The 10,830-nt window shown below is 43.6% G+C and overlaps 1 protein-coding gene across 1 annotated transcript in view; it reads right to left on the reverse strand.

The window, feature by feature from the left end:
* Positions 1-5,580: 5,580 nt before the first annotated feature.
* VSTM5 (V-set and transmembrane domain containing 5) overlaps positions 5,581-10,830 on the reverse strand; it is a 33,503-nt gene continuing 28,253 nt past the window's right edge. The window contains exons 3-4 of the mRNA XM_067750723.1: positions 10,628-10,768; positions 5,581-10,497 (exon numbers count right to left, since the gene is read on the reverse strand). Coding sequence (XP_067606824.1) covers positions 10,454-10,497; positions 10,628-10,768 — 185 coding nt within the window. The 3' untranslated portion in view covers positions 5,581-10,453. The remainder of the gene's footprint in view (positions 10,498-10,627; positions 10,769-10,830) is intronic.

The raw sequence follows: 10,830 nt of genomic DNA on the forward strand, positions 1-10,830 counted from the left end.
CGGTCCTGTTGGCCCCAAAGTCCTGGGGCCTGTATCCTATCCTGGCGTCTGTGGTACCCAGGATGAGTGACCTTCCCGAAGGTTTCTCTATACAGTCTATAGATTAATTCCTGTGTTCTGGGATATGTTCCGCTGGAATGGACATCCTCATGGCTCTAAGACTTACTTAAGTCCCAACCTTTTTCCCTAAAAAGGTGGTAAGTTTCAGAAAACAGGCACTGGCCATTAAGGCAGATGGTTTGTGAGAAAGAAAAAACTTCTCTTTTCCCTTCCCTTTTGTGGGCAGCACCCCTGGGACCTTGGTGCCATCCTCCCCCTCACCCCCTCCCACACATGCTCTGGCCAGCGGGCAGTGGGGCTGGGTGCAGGGGCTGACATGGCAGCCGAGGCAGAGGCACCGTGACTGTCGTTAGGGGGATGGAGGGCCCCCGCAACCCTAGAAGAACACGCCCAATCACGTGACCTCAGGGAGGTAAGCACGGCAGATGCGGGTCATTGCTCAGGCATGTATCCCTGGGGCGTGGTCATGCAGTTTGAGTCGCCTGCCCCGCCCTAACAGGGTGTGGTGGCAGTGGGGTCAGGGTGGACCCTGGAGGGGGCCGGACAAACGCCAGGAGGCAGGTGGTGAACGATGGTCCCACCACCATGGTGGGGAGGAACCATCCCCCTCCTAATACCCAGGGGTATGCGCACAGACAGCCTACTGCTTCAGGGAGCTCCCAAAGGGATTGCAGCTGCTGTAACCATGGCACAAACTCTAAGTAAGGTTGTATTCCATATTTTTACACAATTGGACCTGTTAACAGTTAATTAAATGGTGGATGAGGCAAACCCAGAAGGCAAAGATCCTGTGGTTCAGGTCCCTAGATGCCTGTGAGGATGACTGGCAGTAAGGCTGTGCCTCTCAAGCCCAAGGGAGGTGAGAGGCTCAGTCCAAAAAGGCGACAGAGAGTAAGAAAGCAAAAGAGAGAGAGTAAGGGAGAGAGTAGGAGAGAATGGGAGAGTAATGGTGGGAAATAAAGTCGTCCCTCTCAAGCACAAGGGAGGCGAGAGGCTGAGGCTTACCGAATTCTCCTGCCTAGCTCACCAATATGTTCCCAGTGAATCTGAGGTTCTTGCTTCGTTCTAAAAGAATTTGGAGATGAAGTGATAGGTAAGAAGTGGAGTGTGGACCATCTCAGAAGATGAGAGGCCTTGGGAGAAACACACTCCACAGACAGAGCGAGGGCCATCTCAGGAGGCGAGAGAGGGTCCCCAAATATGGTGTGGTTAGTTTTTATGGGCTGGGTAATTTCATAGGCTAATGAGTGGGAGGATTATTCCAATTATTTGGGGGAAAGGGGCAGAGATTTCCAGGAATTGGGCCACTGCCCACTTTTTGGTCTTTTATGGCCTTTTATGGTTAGCCTCAGAACTGTCATGGTGCTGGTGGGTGTGTCATTTAGTATGCTAATATATTACAATGAGCATATAATAAGCCTCAAGGTCCATTGGAAATCGAATCTCCCGCCACCTTGGATCTAGTGAGTTCTAACTAGTTTTTGTCATGCCTATGGCCATGTCATTCTTCTCATGGTTGTGCCCTGTCCCCTTCCCTCTTGTTTCAATAGGAGATTTAGCCTTATGGGCCTTTTGGTGCCACTATAAACGATCTATAAGTAATCTGTAGCTTTCAATTTTTAAAAGACACCTTTCTAATAATTTATGCCTGAAGTAACTTTTAAAAAGCCCTTTGTATTTCTCTACATTTTTTCTTTTAAAAGATAAATAGAGCTTGTAAGCCATAAAATACCTAACACCGTTCTGTCTGTTTGCTTTTTTCCCTCCTGATTAAGGTACTACATCTTTCTACCCATGGAAATTGAAAGATTGGTATGGATCTGCAGTCATTTTAAAAATTTCTGTGCTTCATAAGTTATGGTGGACCAAAAGTTGCCTTAGCTAATTTTATTAATAGCTATTAATTTAATAGCTATTAATAGCTATTAATTTTATTAATAGCTAATTAATTAATTTTATTATTTTTTAAATTAAATTTAATTTAAATTTAATTTAATTTAATTTAATTTAAAATTATTTTTATTAATTTTATTAATAGCTAATTAATAGCTATTAATAGCTATTAATTTTATTAATAGCTAATCTGTACATTTCTACTCACATAAGGAGTCTTTTAAGAAGGCTCACACTGCAGTACAGTGATTCTCAAGCTTTCACCAAAGGACTGTTTTTTGTTTTTGTTTTTTTTTTAATTTCCATCCATTGCAAATTGATACTTTGGTAAAATACAATAAAAATTAATTACTAGAAAAATTTTGAGATACAAAATAAAAGCCCCATTTATTATAATAGACATAAAATGGCTGTCAAATATAAAAATGTTTGAATGTTTTATTTTCTGTTTCTATGATTATCTTATAAACCAGTAAAAGGACCACACTTTGAGTAGAGCTGATGAGAATACATGCATAGACATTACCACCTGCTCATTTACACTTCATCTGAGTGGACCGGGATAACTTAAGACCAAGAAGATCTCCAAGTGCCTTCCTGTCCCCATTATCTTAAGTCACTGTTTAGAGAATAGCCACTTCCCACTTGAAGAATAGTGAAAACTAAAGTAAATATGGGGGAAATGGCAGGCAGCTCAGTTGCTGTGGCAGCAACTCTACATTTTCCAGCTTAATGTTTCAACCTGAATTACCTGGAGTTGGAAGGATGTGCTGTGGAATTTGGGAGAGAGGCTGGAAGAAAACCAATTAGTCCCTCACCAAGTATTTAATAGGCTGGCAAAGGAGCTGTGTTGGAATGTTGGCTCTACATCTGCTCAGCTGTGTCTGCTTGGCAGGGTTACCCTCTCTGAAGCTGTTTCCATGAATATAAAATGGGGACAAGGATGCCTCTGGTAACCGTAGCGGTGGTTCAAAGGTTTCAATATGGTTGGTAATGGATGTTAAATTCTAAAGTGTTGTGCGAATATAAAGCATTAAGCAACTGTTTTCTAAAAGTTGGGCTAATTAGAAGTTGGAAAAATGGTTAAGACATCAGCTTTATTTATCATTAGGAGAAAATGTTTTAGCATGTCCTATATTCAAATTTACAAATGGTAAAGACAGGTAGCGCATTTGTGGGTGGAAGATTTGTTTTCTCCAGTTTATTTTTAAAGCCACTCTCTGTGGTTGACCTCTTTCTACACCCTCTCTCTTGGTCTTTCATTCACTTTTACTTTCCTACTCCTGTTCTTTGTTGATACCTTAAATACTTGGAGCTACATTCAAGTCTCTGAATCTCACTTTAGGATGGGAACTAAGACGAAGTTCACCATGGAGAAACCCTGTCTCTTCGAAGCTGCAAACACAGTGACACAAGTGCTACTCAAAAGTCAGTGACCAGGGCTTCCCTGGTGGTGCAGTGGTTGAGAGTCCGTCTGCCGATGCAGGGGACACGGGTTCGTGCCCCGGTCCGGGAAGATTGCACATGCCGCGGAGCGGCTGGGCCCGTGAGCCATGGCCGCTGAGCCTGCACGTTCGGAGCCTGTGCTCCACAATGGGAGAGGCCACAGCAGTGAGAGGCCCGCGTACCGCAAAAAAAAAAAAAAAAAAAAAAAAAAGTCAGTGACCAGAGCTGGGTCTTTGCTTTAAAGTTTGCTATTTCCTATCTGCAAGTTCACTTCCAGAAATTTATCCTATAGACATACTTCACAAAGATCATTGTGTAAGGATTATCAAGGAGGTCTGTAAAAGTGAAAAACTGAGACCAATCTAAACATCTGAAAGAATGACTAAAATTATGCCAGAGGGGTCCCAGAGGCAGGCACTCATTTTTACTTCTCTAAACGTTGAGCTCAAATGGCTGAGAAGTTTTTCTACTCCCGGTATTCCGGCTTCCTAGCTTACGCACCAGAAAAACTTCCGTGTTATACTGTCCTCGTTTCCCTATTTACTGATTGTGAGCTTTGTAGAACAGACTATACTTGGCCTGAAATTTGGTAGATGAGGGAGAAGTTTGAGATAGAAAAGTAACGTATAATCTGGAAAACTTCCTGATAACTTACTGAGTATACCAAGGAGATTAGGCCAGTGGCAGAATCTCTTCTTCCACTCTATTCATGGCTTCTCTTTTAACCTTCTTTACATGTAGTCCCATCCCAATCCCCTTGAGACCCAAAGAGGCAGTAAGAGAGAGCTCTGATCTGTGGTAACAAGCCTCACAGAAATCATATATTTATCCTTTAAAACTTCACCATCAGATTTCTTTGCCAGAACACCATGAAATCAAAGTGGTATTCCTGATAATCCCATGTTGACCGGGAATTCTAACTGGCATTTACGCATTGTTATTGAATAAAAACAGGAAACTTAATTATTATTTAATAAGTTCACTTTGTTTAGTAAGAAAAAGTCTTTTCAAACCATGAGGTACCTGAGGGAAAAGTACTTCCTAGCATATTTAGGGACAGAACTGCCTGAACAACCAGGAGTCTTGCATCAAAAGAATTTAACCTACCTGTGGGTGCACTTGATAAGGTCAAATCTGAAGCTAAATCTTTTTTTTTTTTTTCAGTACGCGGGTCTCTCACCGTTGTGGCCTCTTCCGCTGCGGAGCACAGGCTCTGGACGCGCAGGCTCAGCGGCCATGGCTCACGGGCCTAGCCGCTCCGCGGCATGTGGGATCTTCCCGGACCGGGGCACAAACCCGTGTCCCCTGCATCGGCAGGCAGACTCGCAACCACTGCACCACCAGGGAAGCCCAAGCTAAATCTTTTGATTATACATTAGTAGTGCTCTTTCTCCTTCTCCCAACATTCAGTCTTTGCTAAACTTTACATAAAACCCACCAATATTATAAAACATTCAAAAAAACAAACAACCCAATCAAAAAATGGGCTGAAGACCTAAATAAATTTCTTTAAAGAAAACATACCAATGGCCAACAGGCACATGAAAAGGTGCTTAACATCGCTAGTTATTAGAGAAATGCAAATGAAAACTACAATGACGTATCACCTCACACCTGTTAGAAGGGCCATTATCAAAAAGTCTACAAATAATAAATGCTGGAGAGGGTGTGGAGAAAAGGAAACCCTCCTACACTGTTGATGGGAATGTAAATTGACACAGCCACTATGGAGAACAGTATGGAGGTTCTTTAAAAAACTAAAATTAGAGCTACCATATGATCCAGCAATCCCACTCCTGGGCATATACCTGAAGAAAACCAAAATGCAAAAATATACATGCACCCCAATGTTCATTGCAGCACTATTTACAATAGCCAAGACATGAAAGCAACCTAATTGTCCATCAATAGATGAATGGATAAAGAAGATATGGTGTATATATATATATATATATATACACACACACACACACACACACACACACACATATACACACAATGGAATATTACTCAGCCATAAAAAAAGAATGAAATAATGCCATTTGAAGCAACATGAAAGGACCTAGAGATTATCATACTAAGTGAAGTAACTCAGAGAAAGACAAATATCATATGATATCACTTATTTGTGAAATCTAAAAATATGATACAAATGAACTTATTTACAAAGCAGAAACAGACTTCAGACATAGAAAACAATTTTATGGTTACCAAAAGGGAAGGCGGGGAGAGGGGTTGATAAATTAGGAGTTTGGGATTAGCATATACACACTACTGGGAATTCCCTGGCAGTCCAGTTTGTTAGGGCTCCACGCTTCCACTGCAGGGGGTATGGGTTCAGTCCCTGATTGGGGAACTAAGCTCCCACAAGCTGTGCAGCACAGCAAAAACAAAGAAGAAAAAAACCATATACACACTACTATATATAAAATAGGTAAACAACAAGGACCTACTGTATAGCACAAGGAACTATATTCAATATCTTGTAATAACCTATTGCGGAAAAGAATCTGAAGAATATATATGTGTATGACTGAATCACTTTGCTGTACACTTGAAACTAACACAACATTGTAAATCAACTATATTTCAAAAAAATTTTTTTTAATATTATAAAGCATTGAATTTCCTGAAAGAGGAAGAGATTCATAGGCAATGGAGTTGAGCACCTTAGTTAACAAGTGGAAGCCATCTTGGCTGAAGGAACAAGTCTGATGTGATAGGAAGATTGCCCAAGATATTTATTTTTGTATATACCATTTGAAATAAAATTTTTCAGTGAACAATTACAATGTATCCATGCTATGAATTGCATTGTGGAGGCAATAAGAATATTTAGGAATAGGCAGAGACATGAAATAATGCCCAAGAAACATTAAGGGAGAACAAGCAAGTTGTAGGGTAATGTGTATAATAGAATCCCATTTGCCTAAAAAGAAAATAGATTAAATATGTATATTGTGGTCCATGTATATATAGACAGATATTTCCATATATGCGTGAGCAAGTCTAGAAGGATACACCCGAATTTAACTATTGCATAGGAAAAAAGGAGAGAGAACTTTTACTTTTTACTTTATATATGGACTCCAATATCATTTTAATTTTAAAGAACGATTCATCCCCTTTGTAATTAAACCAAACACCCACCTAATGTTGAAAAGGAAGTGGAAGGACTTCCCTGGTGGTCCAGTGGCTAAGACTCCCAATGCAGGGGGCCCGGGTTGGATCCCTGGTCAGGGAGCAACTAGATCCCACGTGCCGCAAGTAAGAGTTCGCATGCTGCAAATAAAAATCCCGCGTGCTGCAGCTAAGACCTGGTGTAGCCAAATAAATAAATAAATACTTTTTAAAATAAAGGCAGTGGAGATATCACTTACATGTGGAATCTAATTTAAAAATGACACAAATGAACTTATTTACAAAAGAGAAACAGACTCAGAGATCTCAAAATCAAACTTCTGGTTACCAAAGGGGAAACATGGGGGGAAGGGATAAATTAGGAGATTGGGATTAACATATACACACTACTATATATAAAATAGATAACTAATAAGGATCTACTGTATAGCACAGGGAACACTACTCAGTATTCTCTAATAACCTATATGGGAAAAGAATCTGAAAAACAATGGAGATATATATATATATAACTGATATATAACATTCACTTTGCTATACACCTGAAAATAACACAACATTGTAAATCAATTACACTCCAATAAAAAAATTTAATAAAAAAATAAAAATAAAATAAAAGGCAGTGGAAATAGTGGACTCAGTATCCATGTTCTCAGGGTTTGGAAAAGTTGACAGTGGGGTGGGTTATGGGTGTGCAGAGAGGTGCATGTGCTGGAGACTCGCACTGTCCCTTAATAGAAGCTGAGCTCTGGATCGACACACTATCAACTACCACAGGAATTTGCTCTGCTTTCAGTAAACTAGAGGCGTCTGAGGCTTCCCTGGAAACTGGGCGAAGAAACATGCTGGATATATAAAGGCTGATGACAGAGAGAGGGTTTCCCTTCCCCCAGTCTCCCCTCCCCTGTTGTCAAAGGGGGCTGTATTTGCATCTGGGCCCCGGGGTTTCACCCCATCACATTTGGTTCCTCTTGGTTCCATCTCCTAACATTCTATTCTGCCGCGTCTTCTCTGCCCTCGTTACAGTTATCTAGCCTTTCCAAACCCTATCCTCTCTCAGGGCTTGTCTCTACATCCCTGCACTGAGCCAGATATCCTGGTAACCTTCTTATCTCTCACTGCCTTAGCTCCTCAGCTTTGTGAGGTACCATTTCAAATCAGAGCAAGCGTGAAGTCTTGTGGAGTATTTAGCATCTCATGCGGGCTCCAGAGGACAGGGGTGCTCTGTTTCAGCAATCCTTGCATACCTGGAACACCATGAAATGAGAAAGAACTGTGTGTCCCTTTTGGGTTTCTTAGATCACAATCTCTGAAAGGACATTCTGTCGACAAAGCACGAGAAAGTTCTGGCATCTGTTGAATGAGGTGATAACAACTGCCGCATCCTCGTTTCAGCCCCTTCTAGAAGCAGGAAGGACTCTATTAAGTCACAAGTCACATTCCGGAAGGACAAACTTCAAATTAGTCTTCTGGTTACAATACAGGGGAGAATAATGGCGCTAATGAAGTGTGGCTTTTCTGAATTGCTGAAGAATGTTTATGGTTAGAATCAATGTGATTAACTCCATTGTCATGAAAAAAACCTGTCAGGTCCCTGGCTGTGGCTGAGGGTTTTGCTTCTGTCTACAGCTGATGGAAACCTCTCCCAGGGCCTCTGAGTTCTCCGCAGGGATGGGCTCACACACAAAGGGCCAGAGCTTTGTTTGCAGGCTTTATTTCAGTCTTTAAAACTTTTTTTTTTTTCTCCTCCTCACAGCTTGAAACATAACTTATAGTTTAACATGTTCAGTGGCTAAACCTCTAGGATTTAACATTTTCTTTTTTTTTCAATAGACAAAACCCCCAGGCTCAAGAATCAAGAACTTTCCACAGGAATATTCAAGATGGGGGAGCTTAAAAGTGCAAAAAAGACACGGAAAGCTGAGCGAATAAACTTCCATGAAGATTTGGGGCGGGGTGGGGCACAGATTTAATTTACATCTGGGTTTGTGCCTCTCGCTGGGTGTTCTTTTCCATTTCTCCTTTTATTCCAAAGATTACCACCCCTGACTTCTCATAAGCTGAGAGGTAGAGTTCTGGAAAGCAGGTAGTGTCAAGAGGACAGAGGCTCTAGCAGCTACCCAGATCCAGTCCGGTTTCCTGCTGATGGGTGTGCTGTGTGATAAAGGACAAAGAAATGATCAGATTATCCTTGACCCTCTCTGGCACCTATCCTGCTTCTTCCCGGCACTGGAGACCAGTATAAGAAACCCATCCTTCGTGGCATAGGTCTGGTTCCTCTGATTGCTGTCCAGGGAAAAAGGTGTAGGTGTGTGTGTTTACACATGTGTCCAGGAGGTGGCCTGAGGTGAGACCCTTCTGTGTGTCACATACTTAGGCTACAAATCGGTCGTGTAGATCAACTGCTCTCTCACCTTCTGAGTCAAGTAGTGCCTTTGGAGCTCTGCTCTAGATCACTAATAGCCCCAAAAGATCCCTTCCTGTAACCCCGGATTCAGTATTCAGGCAAAAAAGCCTCATACTAACGTCTCCAGGTAACTTCTGGAAAAGATGTGGACGTTGGGGACTTGAAGAGAGGGAGAAGAGAATGTTCTGGCTCTCCTTCATGTTTGTGTGGGTAAATTTGCAGCTGAGGGCTGGGGACAGAGCTACTAAGCTCAAATTCCACCAATAATCGGGATGGTACCTTTGATCTGTAGCTAAGAATGTTGGAGAGGGAGAAGAGAATGGAAGATAAATTCACGCCTGCTTTAGAGCTTGCCGAAAGGAAGCTGGGATGGAGAAACTCAGGCAAACGCGGTGGCCAACAACTTCAGAGAATAACGACCAAGGCCGGCTGTGATCCAGTCCCCACTTTCCCCTGGAGCCCCAATACCCCAGGGTATCTTACATTTTCCAGGACTCAACATAGTGCTTATTGCTTTCTAGGCTCTGGAAGAGTCCTCATGCTTTCCTTCCGTTGCTCGGAGTGCTCTGTGCTACTGTGGGCCTCACTTGATACGCTGAGGGTGAGGTAGGTGAGGGTCAAGTGTTCCTCAGCCCAGTTGGCAGCAAGCAAGGCTCTGACTTGACAGGAAGTGTGAGTGGCTGAGGGGGACAGATTCGAAGCCCGCGCTGACTTTCCAGTTGTCCCTCCCACCGTGCAGGCCCAGCCTTCACACAGGTAGTGTCACCCAGCTTGTCAGGAGGCCATTTGGAAGCCAGACTCTGCCCATGGTGGAGATGAACTGTTCCTCACACTGGCCTACGCTGGGGCCGTAGAAGGGGAAAATCTAATTAACATTGGAGTAAGAGAGAACGAGAAAGATAATTTTCTCCCTATTCCTTGTTCCCAATGCTGGTCCCCGTGGAACAAATTAAACTCTTTTCCCTAAAGCTCCAGGCCACGGAGTGGGGGACGGGGGGTCCTTCCCTTGCTCTGAGCAGGTGCTCTAATGCCTCAGCTCTCACAGTAGCTCCCACAGCAACGGGCTGGAGGAGGCCACAGGCAGAGAAGACCGGAGCACAGAGAGCTTGTTGTGGTGCTGGCTGCACACGTGATCTGGAAATACTCTGGCCTCTGGTACGGGGACCCCTCCAATGGCCATCACCCCGCCAGAGCAGAGCGTAGTGAGGAAGCAGCCAGGGCCTGCACGGGGTCACCGCTGATGCGTCCGCATGGCCCGGGAGCCGCGGCCAAGCACAGCTCTGGCTCAGAGCCTCCACCCCTCCCTCTTTGAACTCCATGCCACTGGAACTGCCTTCGTCCAATCCAGAGTCCAGCTCAGGCGGTCAACCTTGCCAACATCCAGGTGTCCCATCAGGAACCAGTGTGTGGCACAAGAGGCTCGGGGTGGACTGGCCGTGTTTGCTCCTTTCGTTGGGAGATAACGTTTTCCTCTTGAGGTAGGAATGTAACTGGGCCCAGCCTTGGCTAACACTCCACATCTTGCAGCTCGATCTCCTCCGTTGTGCTTTCTGCAAAGCAAAAGACACATCCATGAGTTGCCAATCGGCCGGGGGTGGTTTCTTGGTGAGAACAAGATGACAAGGGCCACCTTTGGCCATCCAAGCCATGAATCGATTATCACAAGGCCCAGAGAATTACCTTTGAGCTTGTGTCTTCTCTTCCTCTGGAATTTATACGCACACTTATTACAAACCCACATGAGGCTGATTAACACTGCAGCCACGGCAGCGAGAAGAACAAGGAAGACAGCGACAAAGTGGAGGTCTTCATAGAGGATCTCTACGGGGCGGGGGGAGGGGAGGGGGAGATAACGTCTCTTTTAATATCGTGAAGTCGGCCTC

The sequence above is a fragment of the Pseudorca crassidens genome, chromosome 9 (genome assembly GCF_039906515.1).
Source record: "Pseudorca crassidens isolate mPseCra1 chromosome 9, mPseCra1.hap1, whole genome shotgun sequence".
Classification (NCBI taxonomy): Eukaryota; Metazoa; Chordata; class Mammalia; order Artiodactyla; family Delphinidae; genus Pseudorca; species Pseudorca crassidens.